The following is a 26,218-nucleotide window of genomic DNA, read 5'->3' on the forward strand; positions in this document are numbered from 1 at the left end:
TCCAATGAACCACAATGGAAACTCCAAGATGATCTGAATTTTTGCTAAAAACCTAAAATAACTAGGCTTAAAAAAAGACCTTTCCCTTCATTGTTCTACTCCTTCTCTTCAAAAGATAAAATTTGTTGTCATTTGCATAAAAAATAATTCCCTAATTTAAAAACCACAAATATCATAGTAGTAAAGCATGTATTAAGCTCCTATAAATAGTGCTTTTCAATCAAATCAATCACCCAGGCATTTATGAACTTTCCTCAGGCAGATGTGAGCATTTGCTATAGTTTAAAGAAATACAAATGTTAGAATAGCACTAAATTTATAGTTTAACAAATATATTTTAAGCAGTCATCACCTACTCCCCACCCCAATTCCAGGCTAAAAATGTGTAATTTTTTTCAGAGTGAATGCTACAGTACAGCTGTTCCCCATAGCAGGATATCCAGGGTTCAAATTAAATGTGTATGATAAAGTGATTCCTTAGAGTATTCCACTTTTCAAGATCTCTTGGTGCATTTAACAGGAAAATTCTAGTAAGATTCTTATTACTACTTAAGGAAGTGTTAGAATTTCAGGCAAAGTTATTGAAGGAATTCAGACATATCTGAAGCACTTCCCTGAGTCTGACAGTCAGAGTATTTTGAGTAAGTTTATTCTGAACCTGATTTAGAAGAGGGAAGGCTCATGTTTATTACTCATAAATTTCTGAAAACCTTTCTGATTTGGAGCTCTGTAATACATTCAGGGTGCCATGACATGTTTAAAAAACATTTATCCTTAAAAACACTAGAATGTTCTCTGAAAATCTATTATGCTCAATCCTTTGAGCTATTCTGATCTAAAGAAAGAATTAAAGTTTAGGGAAAAGGAAAAATGAACATAAAAAAGTTTATTTCTAGCCCTGAAAGAACAAAACTATTGAACAAGGTCATCAAATACAGCAGTTAATGTCAATGTAACAATTAAATAACTGAATGGGATTAAATTAAAAATAAAGTCAATATAAAATTTGAAGACAAAACAGAAAAGACAAATTACTTAATTCCATCTATCTACCAAAAAAAAAAAAAAAAAGAAATAAAAGAAAAAGCAAAACATTCCTACCAAAGATGCTCAATTCCTAATTAACTCTGCTTAATACAGAATGAAAATGTGTTTGACAGAATTATCATACATTTCTTTTTCTTTCATTTGGCAATATTCTAGAATGGTCAAGGAGAAAGACTTCAGCTCTCTCAAGGCCAGGCCAGTGCTTGGTTCTCCTTTGAACTTCTGCAATATCTACCACAGTGTCTTTGCCAAAGTGGTCAATAAATGTTGTTAGTGAGAAATAAAATCTGCATGTGTATTTCCTCCCCTTTCTTGCACATACTCATATTCACTGCAGAAAAACGGATTTTAACTCTTTCTCTATTGTGGGCGCAGCTGAGACAAGATAATCTCTTTTTATATTACTATGAAATTTCACTATAAAAAAAACCTAAAAAGAGAATTAATCTGGGTTTTAGCTATATCCTGTAATGATTTTTTGACATCTCACTGGATATGGACCTCAGCATATTTTTAAACTTTTATTGTATTATTATTATTTTTTGTCTTTCTATCTTTTTAGGGCTGTACCCGTGGCATATAGAAGTTCCCAGGCGAGGGGTCTAACTGGAGCTGTAGCTGCCGGCTTACACCACAGCCACAGCAACGCGGGATCCGAGCCATGTCTTTGCCCTACACCACAGCTCAGGGCAATGCCAGATCCTTAACCCACTAAGCGAGGTGAGGGATCAAACCCGCAATGCCATGGTTCCTAGTCGGATTGGTTTCCGCTGTGCCACGACGGGAACACCTTATTTTTAAACATTTAGATTAAAACTGATGCAAAAATTTTAAGTGACTTTTTTTTTTTTAATTATAGCTACTGCCTGATCAGATCCAACATTATTATGGCTAGAATATGGTATATATAAACAAATATGTATTTATGTAAGCCCTACACAGAAATACTCATAGGTAGTTTAAAATTGCTTATTAAAGGCACAGGGTCATTTAGGACTGGTGGTAACTAGATATATTTTAAGCAGCTTAATATTTCTATGTTGAGGGGGAGAGAATTCACACTACCTGCCAATACCTGAAGACAGAGTTGTGTTAGCCTTAGCTTCTAATGCTAGCACAATCACTCTACTTGTTTACTATTTTAGGTAGAATAAAATAGTCAATCTTTTCATGGTTTCCCAGTTTTAACTGTCCCTAGAAGCAGCAAAAGGAACAAGAGGAGAAGGAAAGCTTTAGACTGCCAGAGAGTCTGAAATATAATAAATACTATAGTAATATTGTCCTAATAACACAAGAGGACTACTATAAGGTAATTTTTAGATTTAAATGGGAATTTTCATTCTAAAGTTATGACAAAAAGGGTGAATACAAAAGGCAATTATTAAAAAACCCATGAATTTTGATTTAGATACATTTTTCTTGCAACAAGATCTGAATATTTTAATTTAAAATTAATAAATCACAATTCTGTATTGCTCTCAAAGACAGAGATTATTCAAAAATTACACATTTCAGAATTAAAGTATATTTCTATTACAAGTTAGTTTATCCAAGTAAGTAAAGGATACACCACAGTGTAGCTCCCTTAACCTAGGAGGTCAGGTTTTAATGACAAAGTCCGTTGCCAGCAATGGACATGCAGGTAACCATCAAGGAAGTTGTAAATACCAATCCCAAACTGCTTCTATAAACTTTTCAGACCTTTGTTGAGTCACAGGCATAAAATTGGGGCATTGGCACTGCATTCAATGATTATGGTCTTTATGACTGATGTGTACAGGTGCCTTCTAGAGTGGTCATGAGGCTCATAGTCTTATATCATCTAGTTCATTTTTCTATTTCATTGGTAGCATCTTCTGTATCATAATCCATCCAGACAGCTATTTACAAAGAATGTTCAAATCTGCAACTCAAGAGACACTGTAGCTTTCCACCAGAAATAAACCAGCCAGTTTCTGTAAAGTAATTTAGTAACAGCTATAGAAACCCAATATAACTCTGAGAAAAATGAAATCAAAAATCAAATTGAAAACAGAGACCATTAAGTGCTCTAGATACAAGTTTCATTATTTTACTCATTTTTGTGAAAACCTTCCTGCATTATCAATACTAATAAAAAAAGACCCCAAACACAGTCATTTCTATCCTTATACCTATATCTTAACACAGATATGATGGGCATGATAGGAAATAAAACTCATTAGTTCTCCTAATGTACTCCAAAAACATCAAATTATTTTATTCACGACTTATACTACTGCAGGATGGCAAGTAGATGTGAAGTCAATAAGAAGTGAATGGTGGGAACAAAATGCCAGAACCAAACGACAGATTTTTCTTTTATGTGGCACTTGACATGCCAGAAGGAGCAATACTGCCTGAGAAAGCCAAACAATTAAAAAAGAGAGTGAGAGAGAAAGGAGACAAGGCCGGGGCGGGGGGGGGGAGAGAAGATACTCTAATAATTAATGCTACAGGTCACAGACCTTTTTAAAATCTTTAAAATAAAAAAGTACTGCTATCAACAAGCACATTTAATTTTTCTTCCTTTGTCCAGTTTTTTACATGAATATTATTTACTTATTTGAAAAAAATCTAAAGTAACTCGACATCTCAAATGACCCATGAATTTATCAAGAAGGACTCTGTCACTTAAATTCTCACAGAGAGTAAAGTATGGTAATAGGTTGGGAACAATGTTTATAACAAGTCCTAATGGTTTACTGGTCAGAAGCTACATCTCTAAGTAAGTGACATTTCTCTTTCAAGAATATAATCTTTTCTAATTATTTTAGAGCTCACCAGGGTTCAAGTCTCTCATTTTATCTCTGCTAGTTCCAAATATTTTTCTCCTTTATATGGGAAAAATAACTTCTAAATTCTGAAAATTTTATATTATTTACCATAGGAAGGAGGCGGCGAGTAGGGTGAGAGAGGGTTAATTAAAAAACAAAAAACTAGCTAAAATTACAACATATACAGAAACTTATTTCCAAAATGAAGGGAAAAAAACAGGGGAGGGGAAAGGAGCAGCACAAACCAAAGTCCTGAAGCCAAGTCTGAAGGGGATACAGTCAGAAAGGCAAACAAAAGGGTAACAATGTAAAGTCAACAGGATTCTTTTTCTGTTTCAATGATTTAGTTATAAATATAGATTATTAGTCTTCTCTCTATACATGTAACAAATGCCAAACAACTCACTATCATGAAATTTCTAAAACTGATTCTTTCACATTTGTTAAAAAAGGTAAAAATCACATACTTTTCTTCCCTTCCTTTAGTTCAAATTCTGAACTGAAATATTACATGTAACAATAGCTGGTCCTAACGTCTATACAAAGTTAAACCGAACTGAGCTCCTTTGCCAATATAAGGAGCTACATAATTTCTATCACGCTTGCCACCAATTTAGGCAAAAGAAAAATTTCCCAAAGCAACTCAAAAGGAGCAAGGCAAGGAAAAAAAAAAGCTATGAAGAAGAGAGAAAAAAAGAGTAGCAGATAAAACAAATACTCTGAAAAACTCAAATCCGCCATTCAAGTATTGAAAATACCCCCAAAAAGGACAATGAATGGGATCTATTATAATGAAGTCAGCAAAATAAAACGCAAATCTCAAGCATGATAAATGGCCCTGATGGGCTTTCTGCTGAAAGATGTAAGGCTAGTGATTCAGTCCACAATTCCTTTTGGACCCTAAAGAAGGGATTCAATAGAAAGTTGTCATTCTGTTTTGCAATTTTTTTCTTGGTTGTCTTCAGGAAGTAGTAGTTTGCTTTTTTTCTCCATGTTATGCAGACCATTCCTTTAAACCCCCAAAGAGTAATAATTTTCATATATTAAAAGACTTCTTAGAAAATGGAAAAAAGAATATGAGGCCACGGCAATGATGTTAACGGTTACTCTTCATTGCTTCTTTAGCTGCCATGATCAGTGGTGTCAAGCTGGATAATGGTTTGGCCAATTTCAGAAAGGGATGCTGCAAAAAGACGGGGTAAAAATATATGTGTAAATGCCACCAGTTTAGAAGCTAAATAGTTCCTTTCAATTAAGCCCCAAAGACTATGGATCGTAATTTATTTAACAAACACATTTTAATACCTATATAAAACCAACATAATCAGTACATCACTTTATGATTCAAAGTGTAGTCTTTTTTTTTTCTTTTTTTTTTAAGTTTTTCTACTACTATAAAATCTCAGTTTAATGACCCAGATACCCATGCTTGCAATGAACTGGTCTAAGAATTGATAATATGAAAAACTCACATACTTATCACAATATTACAGGTATTTTATTCCAAGCAGATCTTAAACTGCAGCAGCTGCCATGCTGCTGGTGATTAATGAACAGTGAAATGTAATTATGAACCCTATGTAAACTTTCCGTTGGTTACTCAAAAAAGTCAGCTTTCCCACCAAATAGTATTATTTGCCAATTCACCTGTAACAATTCTCTGGCTGAACCCCTTTTCTCTACATCCATCTCCAAACATCGATTTAAGAAATCTCGAAATATTGGGGTAAGTTTCTCTGGATTCTGAAGTTCTGGGGTTCCATTAGTTGCTATCAGGTACAAGGCCTAAAAATAGAAAACAACTCTGACATATATAAGGCAGCTCAACAAAGTGATAAAGTACTGTAAAGTTTACGGATCTTTTATTTATTTAAAGACTATCACCATGCATACTAAAAATGAGGTTATTATTTCTGCCCATTTTGACTGGATATTTTTTACTTTAAATTTTTTCAGCCACATCTTTGGCATGCAGAAGTTATGTGGCTAGGGATCGAATCCATGCCACAGCAGCAACCCAAGTCACAGCAGTGACAATGCTGGATTTTTAATCTGCTCAGCCGCCAGGGAACTCCTACATTATTTTTAAATGTTACATTTCCCTAACTTCTTTTTCAAAATTATCATTAACTTTTTCCTTTTTGGATTACAAATGCAACACACACTGATAAAGAAAACTGCTATAATACATAATGATATAAAGAAAAATGACCACAATCCCATCAACGTATTATACCCCATTTATCTTTCTTAAGATTTTTCTCAAGTCATATCACATTACAAAACAATGGGATTTGTTGAAACTTAAGGAAATTTAAATTAGCTATATCTATTCAGCTACAGATGAACAGGTAGAACACAGGATTTTTAAGGCACTGAAAATACACTTTAAGATAATGTAATAGGAGTTTCTGTTGTGGCTCAGCAGTAACAAACTCGATTAGTATCCATTAGGATGTGGGTTTGATCTCTGGCCTTATTCAGTGGGTTAAGGATCCAGCGTTGCTGCAAGCTGTAGTATAGGTTGCAGTTGTGGCTTGGATCTGGCGTGGCTGTGGCTGTGGCTATGGCTGGCAGCTGCAGCTCTAACTGTACTCTTAACCTGGGAACTTCCATATGCCACAGGTGTGGCCAAAAAGATCGTTGCTGTGGTTGTGGTGTAGGCTGGCAGCTGTAACTCCAATTCGACCCCTAGCGTGGGAACCGCCATATGCCTCAGGTGTGGCCCTAAAAAGCAAAAAAAAAAAAAAAAAAGAAAAAAAAAGTGAACCCTAATGTACACTATGGACTCTAGATGATAACGATGTGTCAATGTAGGTTCAGTGATTTTAAGAAATGTACTCTCTATGAAGAATGCTGATGATGGGGGAGGCTGTGCATGTGTTTGGGAAGAGGGCATATGGGAAATCTCTGTACCTGTCTCTCAGTTTTGCTGTGAACGTAAAACTGCTCTGATTTTCTTTAAATTACTAGAAATGGAATTAAAAATATACTATTGCTACATACACACATAGGTTCCCCTATTATTAAAGTCTTATATTTGTATGGTATATTTGTTACGTGATGAACCAATATTGGTATACTTTCATTAAACAAGTCTACAATTTCAGAGTTCCCATTGTGGCACAGCGGAAGCGAATCTGACTGGCATCCATGAGGATGCTCAGAGGGTTCTGCTAGGAGCTGTGGTGTAGGTCACAGGTGCGGCTCGGTTCCTGTGTTGCTGTGGCTGTGACATAGGGCTGCATCTATAGCTCTGATTCGAGCCCTAGCCTAGGAACTTCCATATGCCGTGGGTGCGGCCCTAAAAAGCAAAAAAAATGCCTACAGTTTACGTCAGGGTTGATTCTTCATACTGTACAATTCTATGGTTTAGACACACAAATGTACACTGTCATGTAACCACTACTATAGTATCACACGGAATAATTTCACCGCCCTAAAAATACCTTGTGTTTGACCTATTCATCCTCTCCATCCCCTTAGACGTCTGGCAAACAATGATTCCTAACTCTCCACAGTTGGAATCATACAGTATGACGGCTTCTTTCCTAGGCAGTATGGATGTAAGGTTCTTCCATGCCTTTGTGGTTTGATAGCTCATTTCTTTTTATGTTTTTAATGTTATGGAATATTCCATTGTGTGGATGTATATTTGCTTTTTAAAAATACAATTTACATATGCATTTTACATCTTGACTGCTTGCAACTTTAGCCAATTGTGTGTAGGTTTTTAATGTAGACATAAGTTTTCAACTTTAATAAGAGCACCATTCTGGATTATAGGTTATGTCTAGTTTTGTAAGAAAGTGGCAAATTATCTTCCAAAGTGGCTGTACATTTTGCATTCCTGCCAGCAATGGATGAGAGTTCCACATCGTCACTGGCATTTAGAATTGTCAATTTTTTAAATTTTAGGTCATTCTAATAGGTAATGAAGTGGTACCTCATTGTTGTTTTAATTTAGCAATTCCCTACAGATATGATGTTGAACATCTTTTTATAAACTATTTTATATATATCTTCTTTTATATACTATATAAAATATACATATATATTTTTATACACTATCTTCTTTGGTGAGTTGTTTGTTCAAATCTTTTGGCATTTTACAGCAGCATTTTTTTATTGTTGAATTTTAAGAGTTCTTTGTATATTTTGGATAACACTCCTTTATCAGATAGGTGTTCTGGAAATATTTTCAATATTTGTGACTTGTCATTTCATTCTCTTAATAATGTCTTTTTCAGAGATGATTCCAATTTTAATGAACTCCAATTTATTATTTCAGGGATTACACTTTTGATAATGTATCTAAAAATATCACTGAACCCAAAGTCACCTGGATATTCTAAATTATTTAAAGATTCTGCCATATTACCAAAATGCCATCAAAAAAAAGGATACAATTGATAAACTATCAGTATATGAGCATCCATTTTCTTGTCACTAGTTTACTTCTCTTTACATGACATTTCCTTCCAATTTTTTTTTAATTTCCCCAATACATTATTTTTTTTTCTACTGTAAAGCAAGGTGACCCAGTTATAATTTTCATTTAAAAATTCTACTGTAAGAAATTGTCTCTGAGGAGCTCCTATAGTGGCTCAGTGGTTAACAAAACCAACTAGTATCTATGAAGACACAGGTTCAGCTCCCTCGTTGCTGCAGCTGTAGTGTAGGCTGGCAGCTGCAGCTCTGATTCAACCTCTAGCCTAGGAACCTCCGTATGCCGCAACTGCGGCCCTAAAAAGACAAACAAAACAAAACAAAAAAAAACAAGCACCTCTGTCAAGTACTCCTTCTTTCTAAACAATTCTTTTTTTTTTGCTATTAAGATTTTTCTGGAGTTCCTATCATGGCGCAGTGGAAATAAATCTAACTAGGAATCATAAGGTTACGGGATCAATCCCTGGCCTTGCTCAGTGGGTTAAGGATGTGGCGCTGTAGTGAGCTGTAGTGTAGGTTGCAGTCATGGCTCAGATCCTGCATTGCTGTGGCTGTGGTATAGGCCAGCAGCTGTAGCTGATTCAACCCTTGGCCTGGGAACCTCCATATGCTGTGGGTATGGCCCTAAAAGAGCCAAAAAAAAAAAAGTCTTTTATTATGCCATGCGATATCTTTTTTTTTTTTTTTTTTTAAGGGCTGAACCTGCAGCATATGGAGGTTTCCAGGCTAGGGGTTGAATCGGAGGTACAGCTGCCAGCCTATACCACAGCCACAGCAACGCATTCATTTCTGCTGTGCCATGACGGGAACTCCGAGATATCTTGATTGTATCTTTTCCACAGTATTTTTCCAGCCACATCTCCCAACCCTTCCAAAAGAATATGCAAGTCATGGAGTTCCCGTCATGGTGCAGTGGTTAATGAACCCGACTAGGAACCATGAGGTTGCAGGTTTGATCCCTGGCCTCGCTCAGTGGGTTTAAGGATCCGGCGTTGCTGTGAGCTGTCGTGTAGGTTGCAGACTCGGCTCAGATCCCAAGTTGCTGTGGCTGTGGTGTAGGCCGGCGGCTACAGATCCGATTAGACCACTAGCCTTGGAACCTCCATATGCTGCTGGAGGGGCCCTAGAAAAGACCAAAAAAAAAAAAAAACAAAAAAAACAAAAAAAACACAACTGCAAGTCCTTCCAATGCAATAAAAGAAGCTGGATTATAGTTCTGTCCACCCTCTCTCTCTTTTTTTGTCTTTTTGCCTTTTTTAGGAACACTCCCGAAGCACATGGAAGTTCTCAGGCTAGGGGTCTAATTGGAGCTGTAGCCGCTGGCCTACACCAGAGCCACAGCAACGCCAGATCTGAGCTGTGTCTGTGACGTACACCACAGCTCACGGCAATGCCGGGTCCTTAACCCACTGAGCAAGGCCAGGGATGGAACCCGAAACCTCATGGTTCCTAGTTGGATTGGTTAACCACTGCGCCACGAGGGGAACTCCTCCAACCTCTCTTTTTGAAAGCAAATAGTCCTAATGACTTTAATGCAAATGTCTCAAAACCCAGTTTGTAAAACAGAAACCCAGTTTTGAGACATTTGCACTAATTTTGAACTTAACTGGCATTTTGTGGGTTTTTTTTTTTTTTTTTTTTTCATTCTTTTGTCTTTAGTCTTTTTAGGGCCGCACCCACAGCATTTGGAGATTCCCTGGCTAGGGGCTGAATCAGAGCTGCAGCTCCTGGCCTATGCCACAGCAAAGCCAGATTCTTGCCACATCTGCGACCTACATCACAGCTCACAGCAACGCCAGATCCTTAACCAACTGAGGGAGGGGCACTGTCACAGATACTAGTCGGGTTAGTGAATCACGATGGGAACTCCTGTGGGTTTGTTAAAAAAGGCAGCAGCTGAAATTCACAGCTTACTGACAAACACACTTCCACTGAGGAAAGGGGAAGAGAGGGAGAGTGAATGCTGCATTTCTCCACTGGACCCAAAGTGCAGATTCCACAAAGGGACACTTAATAACCTTTTCTCTACTCTGAGATCAATCTTATCATATTCCTCATCTTCATTTACGTTGATGATTATAAGCACCTACTTATCCTGGTCATCCCTTTGGCTTCTCCATATCCATATGGCTCAGCATATTCCCTTTTCTGGCCTGAATTTCTTCATACCCCACCCCCCACTTCTCAAACATTCTTATTGAGGCCTGCCACCCCCACAGTGCTCTAGTGGTAGGTTTCTCTCTCCACACCTCTGTACCACTAAGCATAGAGATGGGGTGTCCTTTTGGCCACTCACTGCCTCTTTGAGATCTGTATTTCCCTCCTACTCTTTAACATCTGGGCTTTCAAACTCATGTCCACCTTTTCTTGATTCAAACATCTATCAAACACTGCTACTATCTCCAACATGACTCATAATTCATGGCAATTCCAATGGCTACAAAGATGTCTGTTACAGTTCTTTGGCCTCCTCTGATGTTCTGGTCCTTTGGCTGACCTCAGCCACACACACCCATGGTCATATCTCATACCTTTATCAGTACCAATAACTGAACTCTTAAATCTCAGCTGTACTCCACCTCCTATTTTTTTCACTCCTGGTTTCCAACACCAGCAATCATTTGACTCCATGGACTTAAATAAATCCCCACTCATCTTCCAGTGTCCATCATTCCTTTCACATTATCATTTCTTTGATCCTCTCCAACTTCACTGCATTTACTTGGCTTAGCATGGTTAAAACTCTGCCTGCTCCTTGCCTGTACCTCTGCAGCTAAGGACGGTGGAAGAAAAAGACACATCCCTGCTGACCAGCATCACTAACCTCACAGGGGCCCTTAGGGCTTCCAGCATTCACACTAGATTTCCCTATTTCACCCTCTCTCCCACTCTCCTCTTTCTGTTCCAAGGTACTAAACGTTACCTAAAGGTGTCATGTCTTCGAAGGCTCCTCTAGGCTCTGACAACTTCACAGGACTTTCCTTTCCTTTTGATGACTTTCACAGTTTGGTGGAGTACTAGTCAGGCATTATATTGTACAATGGCTCTCTATTGGAATCTTTTTGATTTTTTCCCCCTCAAGATTAGACTGAGATTATGGATTTGGGGGAAGAAGATCAGAGTTAGACTGCCATTTCCATTACATTATATCAAAGGTACAGCCTATCGACATGATTTACGACTGCTGATGCTGACCTTATCACATGGTAATATTTGTGAGGTTTCTCCACTGGGAAGTAACTCTTTTCTCCCCCTTTTCATACTGTGCAGCCTACACTTAAGGAGTGGGGAGTCAGGCTCCATCTCCTTTGGGGTGGACTATCTATATAAACTATTTGGAATTCTTCTGCACGGAAAACGTCTCTTCTGCCCATTTATTTATTTAATTAATCACTTGTTCACATCGGTATGGAATCATAATTATTTTATACTTTGCCCCCCCTCTTTTGTTCTTTTTCGGTCTCATCAGTAACATATGGAAGTTTTGAAAATTGTTCTGACAAGTGCTCTAAAATTAATCATTTCTAGGAATTCCCACTGTGGCACATTTGGTTTATGTTCTGATATTGCTGCAACTGTGTCTCAGATCTCATCTCTGGCCCAGGAACTCCATATGCCCTGAGAGGTGGCCAAAAAAGTAAAAAAACAAAACAAAACGAAACAAACAAACAAAATAACACCATCTAGGGAATTTCCTGGTGGACCAGTAGTTAAGATTTGGTGATCTGATGTTTTTGCCACTATGGCCCAAGTTCAGTCCCTGGTCTGGCTGCTGTATGTTAAGGCCAAAAACAAAAAAACAAAAACAAAAACCACCAAACCATATATATATAAATATATATATCTATATACATATTATCTCCAACACCATCTACATAGGATAACTTCCTGTTTTTTAGGTTTTTTTGTTTTGTTTTGTTTTTTAAGGGGTGCAGTATATGGAGATTCCCAGGCTAGGGGTCGAATCGGAGCTGTTGTCTCCCACACCACAGCCACAGCCCCAGCCACAGCAGATCTGAGCTGTATCTGCAACCTACACCATAGCTCATAGAAACTGGATCCTTAACCCAATGACCAAGGCCAGGGATCGAACCTGTGTCCTCATGGATACTAGTCAGATTTGTTTCCACTGAGCCACGATGGAAACTCCGATAGGGTACCTTCTACATATTACACTGGTACCTATTACACTGGCCTCTGTAGCTCATTTTGTAGATTAACCTACTTTGAAAAACATTTTTAAAAAAATTTCTGGCAATAAGTCTATAGTCATATATGGTAATTTAAAATCTCTCGGAATTCCCATTGTGGCTCTGTGGAAACAAATCTGACTAGTATCCATGAGGATGTGGGTTCAATCCCTAGCCTCACCCAGTGGGTTAAGGATCCCGCATTGCTGAGATCTATGGTGTAGGTCGCAGACATGGCTTGAATCCTGTGTTGCTGTGGCTGTAGTGCAGGCTGGCAGAAGCAGCTCCAATTCGACCCCTGGCCTGGGAACTTTCATGTGCCTCCGGGGCAGTCCTAAAAAGCAAATAAATAAATATTTACTTTTTTTTTTTTTTTTTGTCTTTTATGTATATTTTTAAGGGCCACACATGTGGAATGTGGAAGTTCCCAGGCTAGGGGGTCAAATAAGAGCTATAGAAGCCGGCCTATGCCATGGCTACAGCAATGCAGAATCTGAGCCACTTCTGGGACTGATACCACAGCTCATGGCAATGCCATATCCTTCACCCACTGAGCATGGCCAGGGATCGAAACTGTGTCTTCATGGATGCTAGTCAGATTCGTTTCCACTGAGCCAAAGGGGAGCTCCCAAACCTCTTTTTTTAATTAAAAAAAAATTTGGCACCATCTATGGTATGCAGAAATTCCTGGGCCAAAGATAGAACCTGCATCATAGCCATGATCATGCTGAATCCTTTAACCACTAGGTCGCCAGGGAACTCCTAAAACTTTTTTTTTTTTTCCATTTTTGGGAAAAACCTCCTATGGCATATGGAGGTTCCCAGGCTAGGGGTCTAATTGGAGCTACAGTTGTCAGCCTAGGCTGCAGCCACAGCCACATCAGATCTGAGCTGTGTCTGCAACCTTGACCGTGGCTCATGGCAACGCCAGATCCTTAACCCACTGAGTGAGACCAGGGATGGAACCCACGATCTTTTGGCTCCTAGTGGGATTCATTTCCACTGCGCCACCACGGGCACTCCCGTGTATATTATTAAGTCACTCATTCCCTTCTCCCTTCCATCTCCAGAAACCACTAATCTCTTATCTCTATTCTAGAGATTTCATACGCAGCTGATCCTCATTATGTGCAGATTCCATACATGTCAATTTACCTATTCACTGAAATTTATTTGTAACCTCAAAATCAATACTCTCAGTGCTTTGTGGTTATCCATGGATATATGCAGAGGTGAAGAGCATGGTGCCGAAGTGCTGTCCAGTGTTCCTAAGTGCAAGAAGGCTGTGATGAGCCTTATGGAGAAATACACTTGTTTGATAAGCTTCATTCAGGCATGAGTCATAATTTTGCTGACCATGAGTTCAACATGACTGAATCAATGATACATATAAAGTGTCTTTAAACAGAAACATACATAAAATAAGGTTATGTATATGTACTAATCAGTTTATCAAGGCTTACAGGGATCTAACCCTTTATTCCCCCTAGAAGCAATGGTTCAGAATTATGTTAAGTCAGAGCTCGCTGCTTTGTAGAATTACCACAAATAGGAAGAATCAACTATAAAGAGAATCATACAATATGTGATCTCTTGTGTCTGACTTCTTTCACTTGGCTTAATGCCTTTAAGGTTCAATGTTGTATGTATCTGTACATTTTCCTTTTATTATGGTTAAATGATAATCCACTGTATGGAGACACCACTTTTATTTATTCACTCCTCAGGTGATAGGCATTTGAATTGTTTCCACCTTTTGGTTCTCATGAATAAGGCTGCAATGAACACTTGTGTATAAGTTCTTGTGTGGATATATACTTTTGATTTTCTTGGTTATAGACCTAGCAGTGGAATTGCTAACTTATATGGTAACTCAGAGTTAACTTTTAGAGGAAGTGCCAAACTTTTTCAGAGTCCTGTACCATTTACATTTTCACATATTCATTAGCAATATATGATGGTTCCAATTTCTCCACATTCTCACCAACATTTAATATTGCCTGTCTTTTTTTTTTGGCTGCACCCAAGCCACAGTAGTGACAATGTGGGATCCTTAATCTGCTGAGCCACCAGGGAACTCCAGTCTTCCATCTGTTTTGTTTTGCTTTTTTGGCCACACCAAGTATGTGGAAGTCCCCAGGCCAAGGAGAGCATCCTTGCTACAATTACAACCTGCACCACAGCTTCAGCAACAGTGGATCCTTAACCCATTGTGCTACCGGAAACTTCTTCATCTGTCTCTTTGATTACAGTCATGCTAGTAGGTGTGAAGTGTTATCTTGTTGAGGTTTTGATCTGCATTTCCTTAATAACTACTGATACTGCGTCATATATGGCATTTAAAAGTAAAAGAAAAAAGAAGAAACATTGAACTCTCCACCTCATCTGCTAGAATATGTAATTTTAAAGTTTACTGACCTCAACTATTTCTCAGGACCCTCACTTTTTTGTTTGAATATGGGCTTTAACATTGCCATCTACAGGGAAGTTCCCTTTGTGGAACTTCGTTTGCGGAAACGAATCCGACTAGGAACCATGAAGTTGTGGGTTTGATCCCTGGCCTTGCTCAGTGGGTTAAGGATCCTGCATTACTGTGAGCTGTGGTGCAGGTTGCAGATGCGGCTCCAATCCTGTGTTGCTGTGGCTGTGGTGTAGGCCAGCAGCTGTAGCTCCAATTGGACCCCTAGCCTGGGAACCTCCATATGCCGTATTTGGAGGTTCCCAGGCTAGGGAACCTCCCTGCTTTCTTCTTTATACTTGGGGGTATAGAGGCCAAGGTTCAAAGTTGATAACCTGAAAGATACATCTAGAGTCCCTTAATTCTATAGAGAAGTGAGCAAATTCTTACTTATGTGCAAATCTGGAAACTATACAGCTTACTAAAAATTTATAAACTCTTTACCTGACAAATCCAACTCAATAACCCAGAAGCAAATGATTTTTAAATGTAGTGAGCAAAGAGGCTAGATTTTTAGCAACTCCATATCCTAAATCCTTGGTCAGTGACTGGCACAAGCAGTTTCTAAATAAATGGTGGGTTTTTTTTTGGGGGGGGGGGTTCTTTTTAGGACTGCACCCAAAGCATATGGAAGTTCCCAAGGTAGGAGTCAACTGGGAGCTGCAGCTGCCGGCCTACACCATAGCAACAGCAATGCTGGATCAGAGTCAAGTCTGTGACCTATACTGCAGCTCATGGCAACACCAGATCCTTTTAACTCACTGAGTGAGACTAGGGATCGAACCCGTGTCCTCATGAATACTAGCTGGGTTTGTTACTGCTGAGCTACCATAGGAACTCCCTAAAATAAGTGTTTTAAAGAAAATTATTTTTCTCAAAATAGGTTGGTGTTTAATTGGTCTTACCCTCAAAGGATTTTCATTGAGGTATGGAGGCTCTCCTTCTACCATCTCAATGGCCATAATACCCAGAGACCATATGTCTACTTTAGGGCCATAAGCTTTCCGTGTAACCACCTCTGGTGCCATCCAGTATGGCGTTCCAACCATAGTACTTCGCTTGCTCTGCTCAGGGGTGATCTGGGCACAGAAACCAAAGTCAGCTGTAAAACAAAACAAAACAAAACATCTTGAGTTACCGGTGTCCATGAACTGTTTCAGAGTTTACTTTATATGACTTAACTAATTACATTTGAGTACTTTGCCTCTATTTTTTAAAGAATGCATTAATAAAGTACACCAGAATGGGCTTATAAATATTTTGATGATGTTATATACTCTCACATTTTAATTTTTACTTCCCTCAAGTAAAGGGTAAATTAAAAGGAGAGCTCTCTGTAAATAATTCTATTCTAAAAATTTTAATAAAGTTGAAAAGGTCTAAGAAAAAGTCACCACAGCTGGACACCAAAACTGTTTCCACCGTGAATCAGGCAAAGGTCAGGAAGTGGAAACAACTTTTGAAGAAAATAAACAGAAGAAGCTAGAATTAATAAGCATCCAACCCAGCCGAGAGCCTAGAAAACTTTTAACTTCACCAGTATCGCTCTATTCCAATCACCTCATTTCATAACTGAGGAGCAGAATGCCTAATTTAGTACTCAGTGTTAATTTAGTGGGAAAGTCAATATAAGAATCTAGAATTTTTTCCTTCCTTCTACTGTTAAAGCCATTCTATTCCATATATAACTACTGTTAATAATTAGATAAAATTGTAAGCATTAGACTTTTTGTTATGAATTTACAAATTTACAAATAATATCCATGACCTGCTTGGTTTACTTTAACCTAATCAGGATATTTTGTAAACTGCTTTTAAAAATCTAATTTATTTTTAGAGATCTTTCCATATTAGTATGTTAACCTATCTGATTGTAACCACAAAACTTTACAGAACATAAAAACACCATAATGTATTTACCCATTTCTATACTATTAGGCATTTACAATATTTTTGGTTTTTCTTTATGAGGTTGCAGAGAACACTTTTGTACTTATTGCTGTAAATATGTCCAATAATTCTACAGGAAAGAATCCTAAAAGAGCAACTGTTAGGTCAAATCATAACATTTATAGCTAAAATGACTGCTTATAACTCTTTCAAGTACCTCATAAGAATTAACATACCTCATGGTAACTTTATAAAATAGGTACACATATTATTATTATGATTCCCATCTTACAAGCAGGGAAACTAAGGCATACATATTTTTAGATAACTTATCCAAGATCATTCATCAGTAAGTGGCAGAGCCAGGATGAAATATTATCCAAGATAGTCAAATTTAGTTTACCTGCGTATCCACCAAAAATGTATGAGAATACTGATTTCCAGTTTTCCCATTAAAATTACAATTAGTAATCACATGTTTTGACCCTCTGATAGAACCTAGATTTCTTTTCTTATGGTTGAATAACCTTGAGAAACTATCTGAAAAAGCAGTCAGACTCTCTAGGCAAAGAGAAGAAAAAGTTTTTGGTGCTTGATCCAAGAAATGCCTTGAATTTTGGAGAAACCTCAAGAGAGGTGCTTCTTGAATCCTGCAGAGGGCATGGTTGGAACTGAGATTATAGCCAGAGGAAAAGGTGTGTGTCTCCCCCCAAGCCGGTGACTCTACTATGTCTGACATAGAAGATAATTAGGAAAAGAGGTTTACACATGGTTTCTTTTAAATTTTTTCATCTCTGACATCAGGGTCATACAGCCCTTCCTCAATTAGGCCACTCTCTTCCAAATCCAAAGAAAGATAAACAGCAGAATGAGAAAAATCTACCCTAGGAGATAGCACAGATAAATCCAAGTTTATGTTTGGAAAACACCACCAACAAGACAATAGTCCCAGGCACTATTCCTCAGTGCTTTACTTTCTTTCTTTCTTTCTTTTTTTTTTTGGCCTTTTTAGGGCCACATTGGTGGCACATAGAGGTTCCCAGGCTGGGGGTCAAATCAAAGCTGTAGCTGATGGCCTGCACCACAGCCACTTTTTTTTTCCTTGTCTTTTTAAGTGCTTTACATTTTCAATATTCAGAAGAATTCCCTGAGATATTTTTCTTATCATACGAATGAGAAAATGAACACAAAGAGATCACATAATTACCCCAAATTATTGAGCAAGTTAGTAGCAGCTCTGCTATTTAAACTCAAGCTGTCCAGCTAAGAGTCCAAATGTTTTTACTACTTTTCTCCCTCCCCCCCATATATTGTCATAAAAATTTAACAGCAGAAGAGGGTTTTTACTTTAAAAAAAGCAGAAAATTATAAGTAACATAAATATTATTTGTTCACTTGTTACTCACTAAGTTTAACCGATCCTTCCATGCCTAAAAGCACATTGTCACTTTTGATGTCTCTGTGAATCACTTGGTTAGCATGTAAAAACTCCAATGCCTGTAAACACTGAACAGAAGAAGAAAAACACCTGTCAATGAAACAGCCCCCAAAAATTCTAAGTGATGTTCACATATACTACCCATGGCCTGAACATCACCTCCAGTATCCAGTAGAAAGCCCTCTAATAATACATTTACGAAGAAAAAAATCTTCTCATGTGCGAAACCATGAAAATAAGACACCTTAAATAATTAGATCCCCCTCTTCCTACCCTCTGGGCTTACCCAGAGATGATTATTAATAATATCTCATCTAGTCCTATTTTTGCCACAGATTATTTAAAACCAGAAGAATATCACTCTGTCTTCAGTGTTCCCATTTATGAAATGATGGGTGGGTCTACATGATTCCTAGGTCTGCGCAGGTTTAAATGCCTAAAGGTATGCAGCACTTGTAAACATGCACAAGGATTTTTAGAAATCATTTCAAGAATAAAGGATAAACTTGTCATCATTCCCATTTGAATCTGAGACACTCAGAAGTCTAGTCAGTACAAACCCCTGGGAGGTCTAGTTCTCTCTAGCTGCTCAAGGCTTCATTTCTTCCACGGAAGGTTTCACATAGAGTTATATCCACACCTTAGACATGAATAATGAAAGAAAAACTTTCCTCTTATGCCCTATATCAGAAAGCACTGAGTCTAAAAAGCAGAAAAACTATTCTTACTTTCTTAAAGGCAATGATGAGATTAAATTTTAAAAATCTGCTTGCTATCATTTTAATGTAAACTGAGCATTAATTGTAATTTGAAGAAGTTGTGTTTGTTTCTTACCCCCATTAAAAGAGGACAACAAAATAAAACTAAATAAACAAAAATAAAACCAAAAGATACAAAAAAAAATAAAGCAATAAAAAATATTTTCTTATTGTAGGACAACAAATAAAGTCTGTATATCATTAATAACAACTAAGAATCCTATTCAAAATACTCTACTATTCAAAGAAAAGAAACAGGTTAACTGTGTATTATCGCATTACGTTTACCAAGCACTTAGGCAGATTCCTGAAAAGAAAAAAAATCCCCCAAAAATACTTGTAGAAATAAGTAGAAACAAACTATGTCACAATTAGAGGAACTCCTAAAACAATTTTTTTTTTAGGGCCGCACCAGTGGCATATGGAAGTTCACAGGCTAGGGGTCAATTTGGAGCTACAGCTGCTGGCCCACACCACAGCCACAGCAATGTGGGATCCAAGTAGCGTCTGTGACCTACACCACAGCTCACAGCAACACTGGACGCTTAACCCACTGAGTGGGGCCCGGGATTGAAGCCACATCCTCATGGATACTAGTCAGATTTGTTCCTGTTGAGCCACAATGGGAATGCCCCGAAGTAATTTTATATCGATTACGAAAATAGCTACTAGAAAAACAAAGTATATCTAGATAAATTCTTAAGTTTTTTTTTTTTTCTTTCTTTTTTTTTTAACTTTTATTATTGCACTTGCATCATATGGAAGTTCCCAGGCTAGGGGTCGAACTGGAGCTGCTGCTGGGGCCTCCACCACAGCCATGGCAACACTGGATCCAAGCTGCATCCAAAACCTATGCCACAGCTTGTGGCAATGCCAGATCCTTAACCCACTGAGAGAGGCCAGGGTTCAAACCCAAATCCTCAGAGAGATAATGTTGGGGCCTTAACCCACTGAGCCACAACAGGAATTCCTTTGTTAAGTTTTTATCAGATTTAACTGACCAAACATTGTTTGTTAAGGATGTCATATTGTTAAACTATTCATAACTATTAAAAATTTATTTCCCTCTCTTGAAACAATCAAGAGGGCTACCCCTTAGGTGGAATACAATTACCCAAGAATTAAAATTTTCAAAGAATACTTTTTTCTGAAACACCTAATAAAACCTAAAAAAGGAAAAAAATCACATATACTGTTTACACAAAAAAAGTTTACACTTTACTTAAATACACTGTAAAAACGTTCAAAGCCAAATCATAGGAAACATATGGTCATAAGAACTTTTACAATTTTGTCCTTTGTGATAAGATTCCTAGGACAAAGAAAGTAGTGTCACAGTTTTAATGACACTAGGCAAGTCATTAACCTAAGTCTAATCTGCAGGGAAAGATTAGAAGAAAGAAAGGTTTATTTCTGTCTTAATTGTAGACATAACTAAACAAACAGAATGTCTGGAGATTCACTTATGAATATCATCTCACTGGTCATCTTTAATGAGATCAATAAAGCCAGAAGTTGGAGTTCCCACTGTGGCTCAGCGGGTTAAGAACCGGATACAGTCTCTATGAGGATGTGGGTTTGATCTCTGGCCTTGCTCAGTGGGTTAAGGATTCGGCACTGCCACAAGTTGCAGCACAGGCCTGCAGCTACAGCTATGATTCAACCCCCCTAGCCTGGGAATTTGCATAAGCTGCAGATATGATCATTAAAAAAATTAATTAAAAAATTATATATATGCTTCCATTGCGGTTCAGTGGGTTAAGAACCCGATATAACTTCCATGAGGATGCGGGTTCAATTCCTGGCCTCACTTAGTGGTTTAAGGATCTGAGCTGTGGTGGAGGTCATAGATGTGGCTTGCGTCTGGTATTTCTGTGGCTATGGCGTAGGCCAGAAGCTCGAGCTCCAGGTAGACTCCTAGCCTGGGAACTTCTATATGCTGTGGGTGCAGCCCTAAAAAAATACATATGTATACATTATATATGTGTGTGTGTGTATACATATATATACAACATACATATATGTATATAAAAGGCTAGAAGTAGACTTATTAATACTGAGGGTCAAGATGTGTACCACTTTGTCCTTATTTCAACTGCTGAATGGTGTAATCTTTACTTTTTTTTGTCTTTTGTCTTTTTAGGAAATACTCACTGGCATATGGAGGCTCCCAGGCTAGGGGTCCAATCAGAGCTGTAGCCGCCGGCCTACACCACAGCCACAGCAACGCAGGATCCGAGCTGCTTCTGCGGCCTACACCGCAGCTCACGGCAATGCCGGATTCCTAACCCACTGAGTGAGGCCAGGGATTGAACCCAAAACCTCATGGGTTCCTAGTCGGATTCGTTAACCACTGCGCCACGACGGGAACTCCCAGAATGGTGTAATCTTAATGACACCCTCTCTCACCCTCAAAAGTGTCCGGCTTGGATAATAAATAAAATTTCCCTTTCTTCACCTCGTACTCGCTAACCACACATTATTGTAACTCATCAAAAAGGGAGCAAACTCACTTCTCTGCATACAGCAGCAATCTGTGCTTCATCCATGCAGGTCTCTGTTACAACATCCGTAAGTGATCCCCCAGCAAGGTACTCCATTACCACAAACAACTCATCTCCTACCAGGTAACTAAAAAAAAAGAACATACAAAATATATTACACTTCTACCTTTTTTTTTTTTTTGTCTTTTTGCCATTTCTTGGGCCGTTCTCACAGCATATGGAGGTTCCCAGGCTAGGGTTCAAATCAGAGCCATAGCTGCCGGCCTACTCCAGAGTCACGGCAACGCCAGATCCAAGCTGCGTCTTCGACCTACACCACAGCTCACGGCAATGCCGGATCCTTAACCCACTGAGCAAGGCCAGGGATTGAACCCACAACCTCATGGTTCCTAGTCGGATTTGTTAAACTACTGAACCATGATGGGAACTCTCACTTTTACCTTTTCTAAACACATGACACTTTATTTTGAAGAATTTAAATGCTAGGCACTCTAACAAAAAAATCTAGGCATTCCCATCGTGGTGCAGCAGAAATAAATCCGACGAGGAACCATGAGGTTGCGGGTTTGATCCCTGGCTTTGCTCAGTGGGCTAAGGATCTGCCATTGCCATGAGCTGTGCTGTAGGTCACAGATGTGGCTTGGATCTGGTGTTGCTGTGGCTTGGCATTGACTGGCAGCTGTAGCTCCAATTAGACCCCTAGCCTGGGAACCTTCATATGCCTCTCATTGCAGCCCTAAAAAGCAAAAAAAATAAATAAAGTTTATGGCTTATCTTAATCACCATGCTTTACTGATCTGAAGTAGGACTATTTTTAAAAGTAGGCAAAGAGTTCTTGCTGTGGTACAGTGGGTTAAGAATCAGACTGCAGAGGCTTAGGCCACTGGAGAGATGCAGGTTTGCACTGGTTGCAGCTGAGGCTTGGATTCAATCCCTGGCCCAAGAACTTTCATATGCTATGGGTGAGGCCATTAAAAAAAAAAGTAGCGAAATATACTGAGAAAGTTTATTTCTATGAACATGGTCCCCAGAGTTAGCACTAAAGTCTGAAAATGTTTTCTTTAACCCATTCAAAACAAATTTAAATATGGAAAAATTTTTAAATTACCTATGATCCTCCATTTCCAAACGATCACTACTATAATTTTCATTTATTTTTCTACTATTCCTTTCATTCACATATATGTATCTGCTTTTTCTTTTTTTTTTTTTGTCTTTCTGCTATTTCTTTGGGCCGCTCCCAGGCATATGGAGGTTCCCAGGCTAGGGGTTGAATTGGAGCTGTAGCCACCAGCCTACGCCAGAGCCACAGCAACGCCGGATCTGAGCCGCGTCTGCAACCTACACCACAGCTCACGGCAATGCCGGATCGTTAACCCACTGAGCAAGGGCAGGGACCGAACCCGCAACCTCGTGGTTCCTCATCGGATTCGTTAACCACTGCGCCACGACGGGAACTCCCTGCTTTTTATTTTTTTATTTTTTGTCTTTTTGCCATTTCTTGGGCCACTCCTGTGGCATATGGAGGTTCCCAGGCTAGGGGTTGAATCGGAGCTGTAGCCATTGGCATATGCCACAGCCACAGCAACTCGGGATCCGAGCCAAGTCTGCAACCTACACTACAGCTCACGACAACAACGGATCCTTAACCCACTGAGCAAGGCCAGGGATCGAACCCGCAACCTCATGGTTCCCAGTCAGATTCGTTAACCACCGAGCCACGACAGGAACTCCTATATGTAACTGCTTTTTAAAAAAGTTGTAAGATACATACTTTTCTATTCTACTTTAAATATCAAGTCCTGAATTAAATTTTTTTTTTTTTAAAGGGCCACACCCGCGGCCTATGGAGGTTCCCAGGCTGGGGTCGAACTGGAGCTGCAGCTGCCAACCTAGACCACAACTCTTGTCAATGCTGGATCTCTAACCCACTGAGCAAGGCCTGGGATGGAACCTGCATCCTCAGGGATACCAGTCCGGTTCATTACAGTTGTGCCACTACAGGAACTCCCTAAATGAGGTTTTGATAAGTATATTATTTGCCCAGGAAAGACAAAATGTAAAATAAAATTGACCTGAAAGTTTAAAAACTGTGTGGCCAATTACCCCTGTCAGTAAGGAAATTAATTATAGCCAACCTTTCCTTAATGTTTCTGCTTCTGACCATTTGTAATTAATTAGAGCACCAGCAGCAAATTCCTTTATTTAACTGCCTCCTCTTACTTGCCAAGTGATACCCTGGGAGAAAAAGGACCTTCTAAACTCAAATATGCTATTTTTATCTCTCTTCCTCCTTCAAGTTTACTCTTCAGTATTGACATTCAACTACAGTCTAACTAAAGCGGCTAACCCCCAAAGCCATGAGTCTAAAAATTGCTACATTTTTCTCTCAACGTTTAAGAAATATTTACATTTACCTGTCCAAGAAGTTAACTATGTTGGGATTCTTTAATTCTTTCATCACCAGAATCTCATTAATGATCAATTCCTTCTTTGGCTGTTTCTGTAAATTAATCTGTTTGATAGCAACCTATAATGGAAACAGAAGAAAAAATCAGAACCAGTTTCCTAATTCTCTTAGAAATCACAAAAACCAATCAGTTAATAATTTATTATATACATATAAAACAATGAAATTATAATTTTCTTATAGGCAATTCTTTTATTTCCACAGTGGCAACGCATAATGCTTTGTAATACATAGAACCTAAATATTTTATTTATTTATTATTTTTGGCTTTTGTGTTTTTAGGGCATACTCACTGGCATATGGAGGTTCCCAGGCTAGGGATCGAATCAGAGCTACAGCTGTCAGACTACACCATAGCAATAGGAACTCAGGATCTGAGACACATTTGTGACCTACACCACAGCTCACGGCAACACCAGGATCCTTAGCCCACTGAGCGAGGCCAGGGATCAAACCCGAGTCCTCATGGTACTAGACAGGTTCATTAACCACTTAGCCATGACAGGAACTCCAAACCTAAATATTTTAATATTTCTCTGTCTTTTTATTTTTTGGTCTTTCTGGGGCTGCACCCGTGGCATATGAAGGTTCCCAGGCTGGGTTGAATTGGAGCCGTAGCTGATGGCCTACACCAGAGCCACAGCAACTCAGGATCAGAGCTGTGTCTGCAACCCACACCACAGCTAACGGCAATGCCAGATCCTTAACCCACTGAGCAAGGCCAGGGATCAAACCCACGTCCTCATGGATACTAGTTGGGTTCATTACCACTGAGCCACGACGGGAACTCCTTAGTATTTCTCTTGAAATCTATACCCAAGGTCATAGACCAGGAATTAATCTTTTCATCCCAAGCTTGGAAAATAATTTTTAAAATATTTATTTACGACACTAAATGCATAATTATTTTTTTTCTTTAATAAGGAAAGTGCTAAAAAATTACCTAGAGTAATTCTTTTACCATATTCAACTGAAAAATAGATTCTTATTGATTATTCACAAGCAGATCTAGTTTCTTCCTATATTGAAAGCTAATATTAACACCCAGAAGGATGAAAAAGTAGCTACCTCTTGTCCCAGTGCCACATCAGTAGCAGTGAAAACCGTGCCAGAAGCCCTAGAGGAAAAAAAAAAAGACACAACTAGATTTAAGATTCCTAAATAACTTTCATTTGTAATATCCAAAGACTTTATACTCAGAACAACTGAGAAGGAGTTAAAGAACGTCTAAGATGGAATAAGGCCATACCATCCTGAATGCACCCAATCTCATCTGAATATCCTTTTTTTTTTTGTCTTTTTGTCTTTTCTAGGGCTGCACCCGTGGCATATGGAGGTTCCCAGGCTAAGGGTCTAATCGGAGCTGTAGCCGCTGGCCTACACCACAGCCACAGCAACTCAGGATCCTGGCAGAGTCTGCAACTTACACCACATCTCCCGTCAACGCTGGATCCTTAACCCACTGAGCAAGGTCAAGGATTGAACCCACAACCTCACGGTTCCTAGTTGGATTCCTTAACCACTGCGCCACGATGGGAACTCCTAAATATCTTTAAAAGTAGTAAAAAAGCAAAAACAAGGGAGGTAAAATAAGAAAAAGAGGTAATCTTTGTGGTCAAAACTTAGGTTAGAAATCTGTCCTATTTCAGACCTACAAAAATATAGGAAAAGATAAAGAGAGAAAAAAGTAACATATATTCATGGATCCATTTCCCCAGTGAAGAAACAGACAAATACAAATAAATTTGAAGGTTCTTATGTGCCCTTTCCAAAGGCATCCACCCTCCTCCCAAAAGTAATCTATATTCAGAGTTTATTCTGTATTTGATGTGCATCATTTCCATGTATTTCTCTATACTTTACTAGGGACATAGTTGTGTCCCACTATAGAAGACATTGCACATAATTTTTTAACTCCATATAAATGATTTTATTTTATGTATTTTCCTGTAATTTGCTTTTTAAATTCAACACTGGATTTGGGATGATCATCCATGTGGATAGGTGTTACTCCTCTTCATTCTTACTTATCATACGTATTACTCTGTATACTACAATTTATCCATTATCATGCTCAAGAATATTAATATGATTTTCAATTTTTTTATTAAAATCAGTGCTGCAACTTAATTTGTTTTTCTCCTCTCTTTATCTTGTGGCATGTAGAAGCTCCCAGGCTAGGGATCGAATTGGAGCTACAAGTGCTAGCCTACACCACA

The 26,218-nt window shown here is 38.6% G+C and overlaps 1 protein-coding gene across 4 annotated transcripts in view; it reads right to left on the reverse strand.

The window, feature by feature from the left end:
* Positions 1-871: 871 nt before the first annotated feature.
* Positions 872-26,218, reverse strand: part of PAK2 (p21 (RAC1) activated kinase 2) — a 101,782-nt gene continuing 76,435 nt past the window's right edge. For 3 of the 4 annotated variants that reach the window (XM_021070136.2, XM_084990820.1, XM_021070137.2), the window contains 7 exons: positions 25,068-25,116; positions 23,947-24,059; positions 21,539-21,656; positions 18,236-18,335; positions 15,845-16,041; positions 5,490-5,627; positions 872-5,025 (listed from right to left, as the gene is read on the reverse strand). In XM_021070136.2, coding sequence (XP_020925795.1) covers positions 4,939-5,025; positions 5,490-5,627; positions 15,845-16,041; positions 18,236-18,335; positions 21,539-21,656; positions 23,947-24,059; positions 25,068-25,116 — 802 coding nt within the window. In that variant the 3' untranslated portion in view covers positions 872-4,938. Of the gene's footprint in view, positions 5,026-5,489; positions 5,628-14,575; positions 15,145-15,628; positions 16,042-18,235; positions 18,336-21,538; positions 21,657-23,946; positions 24,060-25,067; positions 25,117-26,218 lie in introns of those variants that run through there. The other variant, XR_014824599.1, reaches the window with a different exon arrangement.

Source organism: Sus scrofa, chromosome 13, assembly GCF_054392235.1.
Source record: "Sus scrofa isolate SSC_HxYL_T2T_F1_AM1 chromosome 13, Sscrofa_HxYL_maternal_Yorkshire_Landrace_v2.0, whole genome shotgun sequence".
Lineage (NCBI taxonomy): Eukaryota > Metazoa > Chordata > Mammalia > Artiodactyla > Suidae > Sus > Sus scrofa.